We start from the raw sequence: 18,893 nt of genomic DNA on the forward strand, positions 1-18,893 counted from the left end.
GAGAGAGAGAGAGAGAGAGAGAGAGAGAGAGAAAGATAGAGAGGGAGAGAGAGAGAGAGAGAGACTATATATACCACAATCTATAACTTACAAACCTTAAAAGGCTGAATTCTATGCAAAGTGCATTGCCTTTATATTTAAAGTATTAAACAATAATTTAATCATTTACCAGTGTAATGGAGCACCTTTGATGCAGCCTGAGTTTTAATTTTGTCTCTCTGGCACGGTCTTCATTATCTGAAACTCCACATTCCTTGAAGTGGTTATCCACTCTTTAGTGCCTCTGTGAATTCATGTGTGAGTGACTGAGAGCATTGCTCTTAGCTCACAAGTGGTGTCCATCGCATTTTGCTGTAAATAGTTCTGAGAATCATAACCTGAGAATTGAGCATTTTTCTCTTTTTTTCTTACTCTTTCTATCTGAAGACAAAGACAGGGGTTTGCTTGCTACAAGATGGTAATCAAGAACCTTTTAAAGTCCGGCTACACCTTGCCAGAGACCTGCTGATGCTACAGGAGCAGGATGTGCTGTGTGTGTCTGGTGAGCCTTTCTATTCTGGTGTAAGTAGCTCTTCTATTGGCATTTTTTTTTCGTTTGTGCTTTTTGATAATGAAAATGCTATTTCACAGAAAATTCTTAACATATTTTCTCTTACTCTTGGAACATAGTCAATGGTCCTGTGGAAAATTTTTGTTCACACTGCTCAATAAGCTATCCCCTTGTTTGAGAACACTGACTTAAGCTACAACACACTTTGAATTTTTTCGAATTCTCATTCCTGATGTCCTTGAAGAAAGAGAACCAAGTGTGTGCTCACTAATTCAGTGTGAATTATTTTCCCCTAAGACTGTATCTAAATGGATCTGTAGATATTCAGGAGAGAATTATACAAGAACAGTTAACAATGAACACCCACTGTTCTAACAGATGTGTGATGCTTTACTGAATCTACCCTCAGGGAAAAAGCAGAAGCAAAAAACAAAATCCAGTTTCAATTGGGAAACATCTTAGTACCATATCACATTATGAAAGATGTCCTTAGGTAAGATTTTATTAGATAAAATATTAATCATAAACAGTGCAAGTTCTACAGTTTATCATTCATTATTCTCCATTGCTGAAGACACCATTACAACCTCATTGAAATATGTCTACTCAAGGGGAAATATAAAGCATGCAGCTTCTCAGCATGGAGTTGTAATTTACGCTTTGCTGATAGACTTCCCTTGCAGAGTTATGAGTGGTGAACAGTGCTGATGGAGTCATCATAACTGTTCTTACTAACACTCTTTAGGAGTCACACAAGGTCTGAAATGAATAGTCCTTTGTTAGCTTAAAATAAGGAACATCTCACAAATTAACTCTTCTTTTTTAACAAGCCATTTAAATCATCCTAAATCATGGGCTCAATATCAAGGCTGACTAAACTGTTCTTGTGAGCGTGCTTACTAAGAGAGGAATCACTTGATTCCTTTCCTTTTGTTTTCTAGAGAAAAGGCATGACTCACTGAACTCTGGAATAAAAATATGTTAGCGGTCCTAGATAGTTGATTTTTTTAATTAGTAAAATTTGATACTTTACTGCTGAAATAATGGTATTTATTTGAAACTTGGCAGTTAAAAGACCTCAAAAATATGGATCTACTCTCTTTTACATGTAAATTGCAATAAAAACAAATTACAGAACTTAGAACTCTGAAGGGGAAATTTCTCATAGCAAAACCAATAAAGACAAAACAAAATGTTTGACAAAATTCATCAGCCATCTATAAGAAACACTTTCATCAAAATAAGAACAATGTTTTTGATACAGGGCTACACTAAACACGGTCTACTAACTACAGCAAACATCTATTTAAGACTGAAATAAGTTGGTAATTATCACGAGCCTCACTTTGTCAAAACTCTCCTCTGGGTATTCCAGCTGGGATAGCAATTCAGAATGTTGGCACAGAATATGCTATTTATAAGGAAGCACGCAGAACTGATGCATTTGCAGGTTTTATGATTTGGTAGAGAGAAAATTCTAGGAAGTATACAACAGATGGAAAAGGCAGAAATTTCCAGGACTTTGGGGAAAAAGAACAGTATCTTAAGATAATTATGTTGCCAAAAGTAGCAAGAGCAATCAAAGAGGAAACTTAACAAACTATAATTCATTTAAAGATGAATTTGACATGTATATAGTATCTATCCTGAATACTGCAAACCTGACAAATAAAAATAATTGAAATTAACAAGGTATTAGAAGCAAATGATCAACATGAATTAAAAGTTACACAGTGATCAGATATATTCTCCCAAATACTCCAAACCAGATTAAGCCAGAATACAACTTTTATGATAGTCAACATCATCTAAGTCAAAAAGAAAATGATATAATGCTTATACTTCTAGATTTCAAAACCAATGTACAACAATATTTTCTGCACTTGGACAAGCAGAGTTTCTGACAAAATTGACATCACACGTACAAGTGATTTCAGGGAAAGACTCATTATGTCTCCTCTACTTAAACATGTGGGTTGTGAAACCTCTAAGATCTGAAGTTCAGCCCAAGGTCATTCACTGGGGTCAGCTTTACAAAGTATTGCCTGACTTTACTCCTTGTATTATTACTGCTTTTTGGTCTAGTGAGATGTCAGCAAGCTATGACATACATCTCTCACATTTTGTCTGCTATTAGGAGCTGTACTCACAACCCAGAAAGCAAAATCAGTCTTTCTACTTTTAAGTTGTGTTGTCAGGTGTGATGGCCAAACTTGCTTGTTAACCTGAGACACCGTGAAAGAGGGAACCTCAGTTAAATTTGATGACTCCATCAGATTGGCTCATGAACATGTCCAAAGGGCATATTCCTAAGTATTAAATATCCAGTCTAATGTGAGAAGTAACATCCTTAGCTAGGAGGGTCTGGGATAAACAATGAAGGTTATTTGGTGATACATATGTATGCATGTAACAAGGAGTGATGAAATAAAGAGACTATGAACTTAAAAGTGAGCAAGGAGGGGATATAGAAGGATTTTGAGGGAGGAAATGGAAGAAGAGAAGGGAAGGAAGTTATACTATTGTCTCAGAAACTAAAACAAAGAGTAAAAAGAAGGAAGATAAATACTTGTCTGGGAGCAAGCCTGAAAGCAATGGTCCTCCATATTCCCTGCCCATAGTTTCCTACTTTGAGTTTATACCTTGGTTTTCTTCTAATAAGTCAATAAACTATTTCTGAGAATTGCTTTTTGGCCAATTTTATATCACAGCACCAGAAATACAAACCAGGACATAAGTAATATTTTCATGGTAATGAAAACAGCATCTAATGGGGTGCCCTTGCAAGTCAGTTGGAGCCCAGTACCTCGACTTACTTAAGACACAGTCTACTGTTGGATTTTATTCTGGCCTTGCAACAGATTTATAAAACAGGAGATGTGTGGCATCTTGCTTTTCTTTTTTCTTTTTTTATTGGATATTTTCTTTATCTACATTTCAAATATTTTCCCTCTTCCCAGTTTTCCCTCTGGAATCCCCATCCCATCTTCCTTCCCCATGTTTCTATGAGGGTACTCCCCCACCCACCTAAACACTCCCTTTCTTCTCCCTGCCTTGTCATTCACCTATACTGGAGCATTGAGCTTTCACAGGACCAAGGGCCTCTCTTCCCATTAATGCCCAACATATGCAACATATGCAGCTGGAGCCATTGATTGCTCTATGTGTACTCTCTGGTTGGTGGTTTAGTCCCTTGAAGCACTAAGGTGAATGGTTGGTTGATATTGTTGTTCTTGCTATAGAGTTTCAAACCCCCTCAGCTACCTCAGTCCTTTCTCTAACTCCTCCACTGGGGAACCTGTTCTCAGTTCAATGATGTGAGCATCTGCCTCTGTATTTGTCAGGCTATGGCACAGCCTCTCAGGGGACAAGTATATCAATCTCTTGTCAGCATGCATCTCTTGGCATCCCAAATAACGACTGGGTCTGGTGACTGCATCCCCATGTGTGGCTGTCTCTGGATGGGCCTTTCCTTCAGTCTCTCCTCCCCACATTGTCTCAATATTTCCTCCAGTGAGTATTTGGTTCTCCCTTCTAAGAAGGACTAGAGCATCCAGACTTTGGTCTTTCTTCCTCTTAAGCATCATGTGGTCTGTAATTATATCTTGGGTATTCCAAGCTTTTGGGCTAATATCCACTTATTACTCAGTGCATATCATATGTGTTCTTTTATGATTTGGTTACCTCGCTCAGTATGATATTTTCTAATTCCATTTGCCTAAGAATTTCATGATATCATTGTTTTTAATAGCTGGGTAGTACTCCATTGTGTAAATGTACCACATTTTCTGTATCCATTCCTCTGATGAAGGACATCTAAGTTCTTTCCAGCTTCTGCAATAAGGCTGCTATGAACATAGTGGAGCATGTATCCTTGTTATATGTTGGAGCATCTTTTGGGTATCTGTCCAGGAATGGTATAGCTGGGTCCTCAGGTAGTAAGTACTATGTCCAATTTTCTAAGGAACCACCAGAGTGATTCCAACAGTGGTTGTACCAGCTTGCAATCCCATTAACAATGGAGGAGTGTTCCTATTTCATCCTTGGCAGCATCTGCTATCACCTTAGATTTTTATCTTAGCCATTCTGATTATTAAGGTGGTATATCAGGGTTGTTCTGATTTGCATTTCCCTGATGACTAAGGATGTTGAACATTTCTTCAGGTACTTCTCAGCCACTCGATATTCCTCAGCTGAGAATTCTTTGTTTAGCTCTGTACCCCAACTTTTAGTAGGATTATTTGGTTCTGTGAACTCCTTGAGTTATTTGTATATTTTGGATATTAGCCCTCTATAAGATGTAGAACTAGTAAAGATCCTTTCCCAATCTGTTGTTTGCTGTTTTGTCCTATTGGCAGTGTCCTTTGCCTTACAGAAGCTGTGCAATATTAAGAGGTTCTATTTGTGGATTCTTGATCTTAGAGCATAAGCTATTAGTCTTCTTTTCAGGAAATTTTTCCGGTGCCCATGTGTTTGAGGCTCTTGCCCACTTTCTCTTCTATTATTTTCAGTGTATCTGGTTTTTTGTGGAGGTCCTTGATCCCCTTGAACTTGAGCTTTGTACAAGGAGATGAGAATGGATCGATTTGCATTCTACATGCTGACCTTCAGTTGAACCAGCACCATTTGTTGAAAATGTTGCCTTTTTCTCCCACTGGATAGTCTTAGATCCTTTGTCAAAGAACAAGTGATCATAAGTATGTGAGTTCATTTCTGGGTCTTCATTGATGTTAAGAGATATTAAGGGAAATGATTGTTGCTCCCTGTCATTTTGTTCTTAGAGATGGAATTATGTTTGTGTGCCTATCTTCTTTTGGGCTTTTTGGAAGATTACTTTCTTGCTTTTCTAGGGTGTAGTTTCCCTTCTTTCGTTGGAGTTTTCCATCTATTATCCTTTGTAGGGATGAATGTGTGTGGAGATATTGTGTAAATTTGGTTTTGTCATGGAATATCTTGGTTTCTCCATCTATGTGACTTTAGAGTTTTGCTGGATATAGAAGCCTAGGCTGGTATTTGTGTTCTCTTAGGGTCTGTATGACATCTGTCCAGGATCTTCTGGCTTTCATAGTCGCTGGTGAGAAGTCTGGTGTAATTCTTATAGATCTGCCTTTATATATTACTTGACCTTTTCCCCTTATTGCTTTTAATATTTTTTGCTTTGTGCATTTGGGTTTTGACTATTATATGAGAGGAGAATTACTTTTCTGTATTTGGAGTTCTGTAGGCCTCTTGTATATTCACGGGCATCTCTTTCTCTAGGTACTTTAAATTGCTCGGTATTCAGTCTCTGGGAGCACTGTGTCTTGTTTTTAAGCCTTCCATCATCTATGGCCTTCATGAAGTTAAATAGAAGTACAAATATTTGGTTTTAATCTTTCATAGTATTCTTATTGTTTTGTCACAGTATATCGCAAAAGTGCTCTCTCTACAGTGAAAAATTCAATACATTCTTTGTTAGAACAGTTTGAGAGTAAGGGCTAAGATGATGAAAATTGTTAAACTTTAGAGAGCAATAAATGTCATATTGGACTATTACAAGTATTATTTTGGTTCTGTTTGCTCAGTTAGTGATATGGTTGGAAGAGTTTCAAGGACAAGGTAGGTCACCTGTGAGACACTCATTAGTTTATCTATCCTCTACATTTTGAATTCACTCTAATTCACTCCTCAAACATGATGAGCTATAGTATGATAAAAAGTTCAGAAAGCTATAGTGTTTCTGAACTCAGTGCTATACTCTCTTATTGCTGCCATACATTCCAGCAGCCCCTTCACCCTCCCAAGTGACTTCACATTAACCTGCATCAGACAGACACTTAACTCTGCTCAGCACCGTTTGTCTTGGTATCTGGGAGTGATCTATCATTCACTTTGGAAGACCTTGGTGAGCACATAGAAGGGAGATAATAACAACATTCTGCATATTTAACCCACCTGACACATTTATTATGTCTTATGCAGAAAAACCTTAAAGTATATATCATAGAGAAAAGCACACAAATTGATTTTTACTAAATATAGAGAGAGACATGGAACTATAGTATAACAGTTTTGTAGTATAACTCATTTTTTTTATTAACTTGAGTATTTCTTATATACACTTCGAGTGTTATTACCTTTCCCGGTATCCGGGCAAACATCCCCCTCCCCCCTCCCCTTCCTTATGGGTGTTCCCCTCCCAACCCTCCCCCCATTGCCACCCTTCCCTCCACAGTCTAGTTCACCGGGGGTTCAGTCTTAGCAGGACCCAGGGCTTCCCCTTCCACTGGTGCTCTTACTAGGATATTCATTGCTGCCTATGAGGTCAGAGTCCAGGGTCAGTCCATATATAGTCTTTAGGTAGTGGCTTAGTCCCTGGAAGCTCTGGTTGCTTGGCATTGTTGTACATATGGGGTCTCGAGCCCCTTCAAGCTCTTCCAGTTCTTTCTCTGATTCCTTCAACGGGGGTCCTATTCTCAGTTCAGTGGTTTGCTGCTGGCATTCGCCTCAGTATTTGCTGTATTCTGGATGTGTCTCTCAGGAGCGATCTACATCCGGCTCCTGTCAGTCTGCACTTCTTTGCTTCATCCATCTTGTCTAATTGGGTGGCTGTATATGTATGGGCCACATGTGGGGCAGGCTCTGAATGGGTGTTCCTTCAGTCTCTGTTTTAATCTTTGCCTCTCCCTTCCCTGCCAAGGGTATTCTTTTTCCTCATTTAAAGAAGGAGTGAAGCATTCACATTTTGATCATCCGTCTTGAGTTTTGTTTGTTCTAGGGATCTAGGGTAATTCAAGCATTTGGGCTAATAGCCACTTATCAATGAGTGCATACCATGTATGTCTTTCTGTGATTGGGTTAGCTCACTCAGGATGATATTTTCCAGTTCCAACCATTTTCCTACGAATTTCAAAAACTCGTTGTTCTTGATAGCTGAGTAATATTCCATTGTGTAGATGTACCACATTTTCTGTATCCATTCCTCTGTTGAAGGGCATCTGGGTTCTTTCCATTTTCTGGCTATTATAAATAAGGCTGCGATGAACATAGTGGAGCACGTGTCTCTTTTATATGTTGAGGCATCTTTTGGGTATATGCCCAAGAGAGGTATAGCTGGATCCTCAGGCAGTTCAATGTCCAATTTTCTGAGGATCCTCCAGACTGATTTCCAGAATGGTTGTACCAGTCTGCAATCCCGCCAACAATGGAGGAGTGTTCCTCTTTCTCCACATCCTCGCCAGCATCTGCTGTCACCTGAGTTTTTGATCTTAGCCATTCTCACTGGTGTGAGGTGAAATCTCAGGGTTGTTTTGATTTGCATTTCCCTTATGACTAAAGATGTTGAACATTTCTTTAGGTGTTTCTCAGCCATTCGGCATTCCTCAGCTGTGAATTCTTTGTTTAGCTCTGAACCCCATTTTTTAATAGGGTTATTTGTTTCCCTGCGGTCTAACTTCTTGAGTTCTTTGTATATTTTGTATATAAGGCCTCTATCTGTTGTAGAATTGGTAAAGATCTTTTCCCAATCTGTTGGTTGCCGTTTTGTCCTAACCACAGTGTCCTTTGCCTTACAGAAGCTTTGCAGTTTTATGAGATCCCATTTGTCGATTCTTGATCTTAGAGCATAAACCATTGGTGTTTTGTTCAGGAAATTTTTTCCAGTGCCCATGTGTTCCAGATGCTTCCCTAGTTTTTGTTCTATTAGTTTGAGTGTGTCTGGTTTGATGTGGAGGTCCTTGATCCACTTGGACTTAAGCTTTGTACAGGGTGATAAGCATGGATTGATCTGCATTCTTCTACATGTTGACCTCCAGTTGAACCAGCACCATTTGCTGAAAATGCTATCTTTTTTCCATTGGATGGTTTTGGCTCCTTTGTCAAAAATCAAGTGACCATAGGTGTGTGGGTTCATTTCTGGGTCTTCAATTCTATTCCATTGGTCTATCTGTCTGTCTCTGTACCAATACCATGCAGTTTTTATCACTATTGCTCTGTAATATTACTTGAGTTCAGGGATAGTGATTCCTTCTGAAGTCCTTTTATTGTTGAGGATAGCTTTAGCTATCCTGGGTTTTTTGTTATTCCAGATGAATTTGTTAATTGTTCTGTCTAACTCTTTGAAGAATTGGATTGGTATTTTGATGGGGATTGCATTGAATCTGTAGATTGCTTTTGGTAAAATGGCCATTTTTACTATATTAATCCTGCCAATCCATGAGCATGGGAGATCTTTCCATCTTCTGAGGTCTTCTTCAATTTCTTTCCTCAGTGTCTTGAAGTTCTTATTGTACAGATCTTTTACTTGCTTGGTTAAATTCACACCGAGGTACTTTATATTATTTGGGTCTATTATGAAGGGTGTCATTTCCCTAATTTCTTTCTCGGCTTGTTTCTCTTTTGTGTAGAGGAAGGCAAATGATTTATTTGAGTTAATTTTATACCCAGCCACTTTGCTGAAGTTGTTTATCAGCTTTAGTAGTTCTCTGGTGGAACTTTTGGGATCACTTAAATAAACTATCATATCATCTGCAAATAGTGATATTTTGACCTCTTCTTTTCCAATCTGTATCCCCTTGATCTCCTTTTGTTGTCTGATTGCTCTGGCTAGAACTTCAAGAACTATATTGAATAAGTAGGGAGAGAGTGGGCAGCCTTGTCTAGTCCCTGATTTTAGTGGGATTGCTTCAAGTTTCTCTCCATTTAGTTTAATGTTAGCAACTGGTTTGCTGTATATGGCTTTTACTATGTTTAGGTATGGGCCTTGAATTCCTATTCTTTCCAGGACTTTTATCATGAAGGGGTGTTGAATTTTGTGAAATGCTTTCTCAGCATCTAATGATATGATCAGTGGTTTTGTTCTTTCAGTTTCTTTATGTAATGGATCATGTTGATGGTTTTCTGTATATTAAACCATCCCTGCATGCCTGGGGGTTCAGTCTTAGCAGGACCCAGGGCTTCCCCTTAAACTGTTGCTCTTACTAGGCTATTCATTGCTTCCTATGAGGTCAGAGTCCAGGGTAAGTCCATGTAACTCTTTAGGTAGTGGCTTAGTCCCTGGAAGCTCTGGTTGCTTGGCATTGTTGTTCATAAGGGGTCTCAAGCCCCTTTGAGCTCTTCCAGTTCTTTCTCTGATTCCTTCAATGGGGGTCCCGTTCTCAGTTCAGTGGTTTGCTGCTGGCATTCGCCTCTGTATTTGCTGTATTCTGCTGTGTCTCTCAGGAGAGATCTACATCCGATTCCTGTCAGCCTGTCCTTCTTTGCTTCATCCATCTTGTCTAATTGGATGGCTGTATATGTATGGGCCACATGTGGGGCAGGCTCTGAATGGGTGTTCCTTCTGTGTCTGTTTTAATCGTTTCCTCTCTATTCCCTGCCAAGGGTATTCTTGTTCCCCTTTTAAAGAAGGAGTGAAGCATTCACATTTTAATCATCCGTCTTGTGTTTCATTTGTTCTAGGCATCTAGTATAATTCAAGCATTTGGGCTAATAGCCACTTATCAATGAGTGCATACCATGTGTATTTTTCTGTGATTGGGTTACCTCACTCAGGATGATATTTTCCAGTTCCAACCATTTGCCTACAAATTCACAAATTCATTGTTTTTGATAGCTGAGTAATATTCCATTGTGTAGATGTACCACATTTTCTGTATCCATTCCTCTGTTGAAGGGCATCTGGGTTCTTTCCAGCTTCTGGGTATTATAAATAAGGCTGCTATGAACATAGTGGAGCACGTGTCTTTTTTATATGTTGGGACATCTTTTGGGTATATGCCCAAAAGAGGTATAGCTGGATCCTCAGGCAGTTCAATGTCCAATTTTCTGAGGAACCTCCAGACTGATTTCCAGAATGGTTGTACCAGTCTGCAATCCCACCATCAATGGAGGAGTGTTCCTCTTTCGCCGCATCCTGGCCAGCATTTGCTGTCACCTGAGTTTTTGATCTTAGCCATTCTCACTGGTGTGAGGTGAAATCTCAGGGTTGTTTTGATTTGCATTTCCCTTATGACTAAAGATGTTGAACATTTCTTTAGGTGTTTCTCAGCCATTCGGCATTCCTCAGCTGTGAATTCTTTGTTTAGCTCTGAACCCCATTTTTTAATAGGGTTATTTGTCTCCCTGCGGTCCAACTTCTTGAGTTCTTTGTATATTTTGGATATAAGGCTTCTATCTGTTGTAGGATTGGTAAAGATCTTTTCCCAATCTGTTGGTTGCCGTTTTGTCCTAACCACAGTGTACTTTGCCTTACAGAAGCTTTGCAGTTTTATGAGATCCCATTTGTCGATTCTTGATCTTAGAGCATAAGCCATTGTTGTTTTGTTCAGGAAATTTTTTCCAGTGCCCATGTGTTCCAGATGCTTCCCTAGTTTTTCTTCTATTAGTTTGAGTGTATCTGGTTTGATGTGGAGGTCCTTGATCCACTTGGACTTAAGCTTTGTACAGGGTGATAAGCATGGATCAATCTGCATTCTTATACATATTGACCTCCAGTTGAACCAGCACCATTTGCTGAAAATGCTATCTTTTTTCCATTTGATGGTTTTGGCTCCTTTGTCAAAAATCAAGTGCCCATAGGTGTGTGAGTTAATTTCTGGGTCTTCAAGTCTGGTCTGTCTGTCTGTCTCTGTACCAATACCATGCAGTTTGTATCACTATTGCTCTGTAATACTGCTTGAGTTCAGGGATAATGATTCCCCCTGAAGTCCTTTTATTGTTGAGGATAGTTTTAGCTATCCTCGGTTTTTTGTTATTCCAGATGAATTTGCTAATTGTTCTGTCTAGCTCTTTGAAGATTTGGATTGGTATTTTGATGGGGATTGCATTGAATCTGTAGATTGCTTTTGGTAAAATGGCCATTTTTACTATATTAATCCTGCCAATCCATGAGCATGGGAGATCTTTCCATCTTCTGAGGTCTTCTTCAATTTCTTTCTTCAGAGTCTTGAAGTTCTTATTGTACAGATCTTTTACTTGCTTGGTTAAAGTCACACCGAGGTACTTTATATTATTTGGGTCTATTATGAAGGGTGTCGTTTCCCTAATTTCTTTCTCGGCTTGTTTCTCTGTTGTGTAGAGGAAGGCTACTGATTTATTTGAGTTAATTTTATACCCAGCCACTTTGCTGAAGTTGTTTATCAGCTTTAGTATTTCTCTGGTGGAACTTTTGGGATCACTTAAATAAACTATCATATCATCTACAAATAGTGATATTTTGACTTCTTCTTTTCTGATCTGTATCCCCTTGACCTCCTATTGAGGTCTGATTGCTCTGGCTAGAACTTCAAGAACTATATTGAATAAGTAGGGAGAGAGTGGGCAGCCTTGTCTAGTCCCTGATTTCAGTGGGATTGCTTCAAGTTTCTCTCCATTTAGTTTAATGTTAGCAACTGGTTTGCTGTATATGGCTTTTACTATGTTTAGGTATGGGCCTTGAATTCCTATTCTTTCCAGGACTTTTATCATGAAGGGGTGTTGAATTTTGTGAAATGCTTTCTCAGCATCTAATGATATGATCAGTGGTTTTGTTCTTTCAATTTCTTTATGTAATGGATCATGTTGATGGTTTTCTGTATATTAAACCATCCCTGCATGCCTGGGATGAAGCCTACTTGATCATGGTGGATGATTGCTCTTGGATTCGGTTTGCCAGTATTTTATTGAGTATTTTTGCGTCGATATTCATAAGGGAAATTGGTCTGAAGTTCTCTTTGTTTGTTGGGTCTTTGTGTGGTTTAGGTATAAGAGTAATTATGGCTTCATAGAAGGAATTCGGTAGTGCTCCATCTGTTTCAATTTTGTGGAATAGTTTGGATAATATTGGTATGAGGTCTTCTATGAAGGGCTGATAGAATTCTGCACTAAACCCGTCTGGACCTGGGCTCTTTTTGGTTGAGAGACCTTTAATGACTGCTTCTATTTCCTTAGGAGTTATGAGGTTGTTTAACTGGTTTATCTGTTCCTGATTTAACTTCGGTACCTGGTATCTGTCTAGGAAATTGGCCATTTCCTGCAGATTTTCAAGTTTTGTTGAATATAGGCTTTTATAGTAAGAGCTGATGATTTTTTGAATTTCCTCTGAATCTGTAGTTATGTCTCCCTTTTCATTTCTGATTTTGTTAATTTGGACACACTCTCTGTGTCCTCTTGTTAGTCTGGCTAAGGGCTTATCTATCTTGTTGATTTTCTCAAAGAACCAACTTTTGGTTCTGTTGGTTCTTTCTATGGTCCTTTTTGTTTCTACTTGGTTGATTTCAGCTCTGAGTTTGATTATTTCCTGCCTTCTACTCCTCCTGGGTGTGTTTGCTTCTTTTTGTTCTAGAGCTTTTAGGTGTGCTGTCAAGCTGGTGACATATGCTCTTTCCTGTTTCTTTCTGCAGACACTCAGCGCTATGAGTTTTCCTTTTAGCACAGCTTTCATTGTGTCCCATAAGTTTGGGTATGTTGTACCTTCCTTTTCATTAAATTCTAAAAAGTCTTTAATTTCTTTCTTTATTTCTTCCTTGACCAGGTTATCATTGAGTAGAGCATTGTTCAATTTCCACGTATATGTGGGCATTCTTCCCTTATTGTTATTGAAGACCAGTTTTAGGCCGTGGTGGTCCGATAGCACGCATGGGATTATTTCTATCTTTCTGTACCTGTTGAGGCCCTTTTTTTGACCAATTATATGGTCAATTTTGGAGAAAGTACCATGAGGAGCTGAGAAGAAGATATATCCTTTTGCTTTAGGATAGAATGTTCTATAAATTTCTGTTAACTCCATTTGGCTCATGACTTCTCTTAGTCTGCTACGTCTCTGTTTAATTTCTGTTTCCGTGATCTGTCCATTGAGGAGAGTGGGGTGTTGAAATCTCCTACTATTATTGTATGAGGTGCAATGTGTGTTTTGAGCTTTAGTAAGGTTTCTTTTACGTATGTAGGTGCCCTTGTATTAGGGGCATAGATATTTAGGATTGAGAGTTCATCTTGGTGGATTTTTCCTTTGATGAATATGAAGTGTCCTTCCTTATCTTTTTTGATGACTTTTAGTTGAAAATTGATTTTATTTGATATTAGAATGGCTACTCCAGCTTGCTTCTTCCGACCATTTGCTTGGAAAGTTGTTTTCCAGCCTTTCACTCTGAGGTAGTGTCTGTCTTTGTCTCTGAGGTGTGTTTCCTGTAGGCAGCAGAATGCAGGGTCCTCGTTGCGTATCCAGTTTGTTAATCTATGTCTTTTTATTTGGGAGTTGAGGTCATTGATGTTGAGAGATGTTAAGGAATAGTGATTATTGCTTCCTGTTATAGTCATATTTGGATATGAGGTTATGTTTGTGTGCTTTTCTTCTCTTTGTTTTGTTGCCAAGCGATTAGTTGCTTGCTTCTTCTAGGGTTTAGCTTGCCTCCTTATGTTGGGCTTTACCATTTATTATCCTTTGTAGTGCTGGATTTGTAGAAAGATATTGTGTAAATTTCATTTTGTCATATAATATCTTGGTTTCTCCATCTACATTAATTGAGAGTTTTGCAGGATACAGTAACCTGGGCTGGCATTTGTGTTCTCTTACGGTCTGTATGACATCTGTCCAGGATCATCTGGCTTTCATAGTTTCTGGCAAAAAGTCTGGTGTGATTCTGATAGGTCTGCCTTTATATGTTACTTGACCTTTTTCCCTTACTGCTTTTAATATTCTTTCTTTATTTAGTGCGTTTGGTGTTTTGACTATTATTTGACGGGAGGAGTTTCTTTTCTGGTCCAATCTATTTGGAGTTCTGTAGGCTTCTTGTATGCTTATGGGTATCTCTTTCTTTAGGTTAGGGAAGTTTTCTTCTATGATTTTGTTGAAGATATTTCCTGGTCCTTTGAGCTGGGAGTCTTCACTCTCTTCTATACCTATTATCCTTAGGTTTGATCTTCTCATTGAGTCCTGGATTTCCTGTATGTTTTGGACCAGTAGCGTTTTCCGCTTTACATTATCTTTGACAGTTGAGTCGATGATTTCTATGGAATCTTCTGCTCCTGAGATTCTCTCTTCCATCTCTTGTATTCTGTTGGTGAAGCTCGTATCTACAGCTCCTTGTCTCTTCTTTTTTTTTTTTTTTCTATATCCAGGGATCTTTCCATGTGTTCTTTCTTGATTGCTTCTATTTCCATTTTTAATTCCTTCAACTGTTTGATTGTGTTTTCCTGGAATTCTTTCAGGGATTTTTGTGACTCCTCTCTATGGGCTTCTACTTGTTTATTTATGTTGTCCTGGAATTCTTTTAGGGATTTTTACGATTCCTCTCTGTAGCCTTCTACTTGTTCTCTAAGGGAGTTCTTCACGTCTTTCTTGAAGTCCTCCAGCATTATGAGCAAATATGATTTTGAATCTAGATCTTGCTTCTTTGGTGTGTTTGGATATTCCGTGTTTGCTTTGGTGGGAGAATTGGGCTCCGATGATGCCATGTAATCTTGGTTTCTGTTGCTTGGGTTCCTGTGCTTGCCTCTCACCATCAGATTATCTCTAGTGTTACTTTGTTCTGCTATTTCTGACAGTGGCTAGACTGTCCTATAAGCCTGTGTTTCAGGAGTGCTGTAGACCTGTTTTCCTGTTTTCTTTCAGCCAGTTATGGGGACAGAGTGTTCTGCTTTCAGGCATGTAGTTTTTCCTATCTACAGGTCTTCAGCTGTTCCTGTGGGCCTGTGTCTTGAGTTCACCAGGGAGGTCGCTTGCAGCAGAAAAGTTGGTCTTACCTGTGGTCCCGAGGCTCATGTTTGCTCATGGGGTGTTGCTTATGAGCTCTCCATGGCGGCAGCCACCAGGAAGATCTGTGCCGCCCTTTCAGGGAACTTCTGTGCACCAGGGTTCCAGATGGCGTTTGGTGTTTTCCTCTGGAATCAGTAATGTGTGCAGAGTGCAGTGTCTTCTTGTTTCCCAGGCATGTCTGCCTCTCTGAAGGTTTAGCTCTCCCTCCCACGGGATTTGGGTGCAGAGAACTGCTTCTCCGGTCGGTCCCTTCAGGTTCTGGTGGTGTCTCAGACCCAGCGGACCTGCTGCTGCTGGGCCCTGCTCTACAGGAACCCAGAGGCCATATACAGTTTCCTCTTGGGCCAGGGATGTGGGCAGGGGTGGGCAGTGTTGGTGGTCTCTTCCGCTCTGCAGCCTCAGGAGTGCCCACCTGACCAGGCGGTGAGGGCTCTCTCCCACGGGGTTTGGGAGCAGAGAAGCTGCGGGCAGGGATCCCCTGGTTTGGGACCCCCGCTAAATACTGGAAGTGTCCGGTCCTAGAGGAATTTTGCCTCTGTGTGTCCTGAGTTCACCAGGCAGGTCACTTGCAGCAGAAAAGTTGGTCTTACCTGTGGTCCCGAGGCTCAAGTTTGCTCGTGGGGTGTTGCTTATGAGCTCTCCGCGGCAGCAGCCACCAGGAAGGAGAATTATTTTTTTAATCTAGTTTGCTTTCTTTCTTTTTTTTTATTTGACATGTTTTTCTTTTATTGGACTTTTTAATTTACATTTCAAATGCTATCCCCTTTCCTAGTCTCCCTTCCAGAAACCCACCATCTCTCCCTGTTTCTATGAGTGTGCTCCTCATCCGACCCACACACTCTCTCTCATCTCTCCCCCTTACATTCTCCTACACTGGGGCAACAAATCTTAACAGGACTAAGGACCTCTCCTCCCATTTATGCCCCACAAAGCCTTCCTCTGCTACATATGCAACTGGAGTTATAGATCTATCCCTGTGTATCCTTTGGATGGTTGTTTAGTCCCTGGAAGCTCTTGGGGGTCTGGTTGGTTGATATTGTTGTTCTTTTTATAGGGTTGCAAACCTCATCAGCTCCTCCAATCTTTTCTCTAACTCCTCCACTTGGGACTCTGTTCTCAGTTGAATGGTTGGATACAAGCACCTGCCTCTGTATTTTTCACGCTCTAGCAGAGCCTCTCAATAGACTGCTATATCAGGCTACTGTAGTCATGCACCTCTTCGCATCCTCAATAATGGCTGGGTTTGGTGACTGCATGTGGGATGGATCTCCATGTGTGGCAGTCTCTGGATGGCTTTTCTTTCAGCATCTGCTCCACACTCTGTCTCCATATTTCTTAATGTGAGTATTTTTGTTCCCTCTACTTAGAAGTACTGAAGCATCCACACTTTGCTCTTTCTTCTTCTTGGGCTTCATGTGGCCTGTGGATTGTATCTTGGGTATTCTGAGCTTCTGGGTTAATACCCACTTATCAGTGAGTGTATACAATGTTAGTGTTTTTGTTTTTGTTTTTGTTTTGTGTGTGTGTGTGTGTGTGTGTGTGTGTGTGTGTGTGTGTGAGAGAGAGAGAGAGAGAGAGAGAGAGAGAGAGAGAGAGAGAGAGAGAGAGAGATTGGGTTAGCTCACTCAGCAATATCAGAAATATTCTAGATCCATCCATTTGCTTGAGAATTTCATGATGTCATTGTTTTTAAGAGCTGAGTAGTACTCCACTGTGTAAATGTACCATAATTTCTGCATCCATTCCCTGTTGAGGGACATCTGGGTTCTTTTCAGCTTCTGGGTATTATAAATAAAGCTGCTATGAACATAATGCAGTATTTGCCCTTGTTATATGTTGGAGCCTCTTTTGGGTATATGCTCAGGAGTGGTATAGCTGGGTCCTCAGGGAGTACTATGTATAATTTTCTGAGGAACCACCAGATTGATTTCCAGAGTGGTTGTACCAGTTTGCAATCCTACCAATAATGGAGAAGTGTTTTTCTTTCTCGATATCCACACCAGCATCTGCTGTCACCTGAGTTTTTGATCTTAATCACTCTGATTGGTGTGAGGTGCAATCTCAGGGTTGTTTTGATTTGCCTTTCCCTGATGACTAAGGATGTTGAACATTTCTTTAGGTGCTTCTTGGCCATTTGATAATCCTCAGTTGAGAATTCTTTGTTTAGCTCTGTACCCCATTTTTTAAATAGAGTTATTTGATTCTCTGGACTCTAATTTCTTGAGTTCTTTGTATATAATGTATATTGGCCCTCTACTGGATGTAGGATTGGTAAAGATATTTTTCCCAATCTGTTGGTTGCTGTTTTGTCCCAATGTCCTTTGACTTATAGAAGCTTTGCAATTTTATGAGGTCCCAATTGTCGAATCTTGATCTTAGAGCATAAGTCATTGGTGTTCTGTTCAGGAAATTTTCCCCTGTGCCTATGTGTTTGAGGTTCTTCCCCACTTTTTCTTCTATTATTTTCAGTGTATTTGGTTTTATGTGGAGGTCCTTGATACACTTGGACTTGAGCTTTGTCCCAGCAGATAAGAATGGATTGATCTCATTGATGGATTGATGCTGACCACCAGTTTTACCAACACCATTTGTTGAAGATGCTATCTTTTTTTCTCACTGGATTGTTGTATTTTCTTTGTCAAATATCTAGTGACTATAGGTGTGTGGGTTTATTTCTGGGTCTTCAATTCTATTCCATTAATCTGCCTGCCTGTCCGTACCAACACCATACAGTTTTTATCACTATTTCTCTGTTATACAGCTGGAGGTTAGGGATGGTGATTCCCCCAGAAGATCTTTTATTGTTGAGAAGATATTTTGCTCTTCATGGTTTTTTGTTACTTCAAATGAGTTTGCAAATTGCTTTTTTTAATTCTATGAAGAATTGAGCTAGAATTTTGATGGGGATTGCATTAATCTGTAGGTTGCTTTTGGAACGTGGCCAATTTTACCATATTCATACTGCCAATCCATGAGCATGGGAGATCTTTCCATCTTCTGAGATCTTCAAATTCTTTCTTCAGAGACTTGACATTCTTGTCATACAAATCTTTCACTTGCCTGGCTAGAGTCACAACACAGTATTTTATACTGTTTGTGACCACTGCGAAGCATGTTGTTTACATAATTTTTTTTCTCACCCTGTTTATCATTTGAGTAGAGGAAGGCTAATGATTTGTTTGAGTTAATTTTATTTCCAGTCACTTTGCTGAAGTTGTTTATCAGACTTAGTAATTCTCTGGTGAAATTTTTGATGTCACTTAAGTATACTATCATATCATCTTTAAATAGTGATATTTTGACGTCTTCCCTTCCAATTGTATCTCTTTGACCCCCATTGGTTGTCTACTTGTTGGATTTTCAAGTACTACAGTGAATTGGTAGGGAGAGAATGGTCTGCCTTGTCTAGTGTATGATTTTAAAGGGATTGCTTCAAGTTACTCTCCATTTAGTTTGATTTTGGCTTGTGGTTTGCTGTATATTGCTTTTACTATGTTTAAGTAGGGGCTTTGAATTCCTGATTTTTCCAAGACTTTTACCATGAAGGGGTGTTGAATTTTGTCAACTTCTTTCTATGCATCTAATGAGATGATCATGCGGTTATTTTCTTTGAGATTTTTATATAGTGGATTACAT

General features: G+C 39.5%; 1 protein-coding gene across 2 annotated transcripts in view; it reads left to right on the forward strand.

Moving 5' to 3' along the window:
• Positions 1–18,893, forward strand: part of Sntg1 (syntrophin, gamma 1) — an 841,911-nt gene that overhangs the window by 457,495 nt on the left and 365,523 nt on the right. For both annotated transcript variants that reach the window (NM_001411862.1, XM_087550418.1), the window contains 1 exon segment: positions 427–561. In NM_001411862.1, coding sequence (NP_001398791.1) covers positions 427–561 — 135 coding nt within the window.

Source organism: Rattus norvegicus, chromosome 5 (genome assembly GCF_021556685.1).
Source record: "Rattus norvegicus strain SHRSP/BbbUtx chromosome 5, alternate assembly SHRSP_T2T, whole genome shotgun sequence".
In the NCBI taxonomy this organism is placed as follows: domain Eukaryota; kingdom Metazoa; phylum Chordata; class Mammalia; order Rodentia; family Muridae; genus Rattus; species Rattus norvegicus.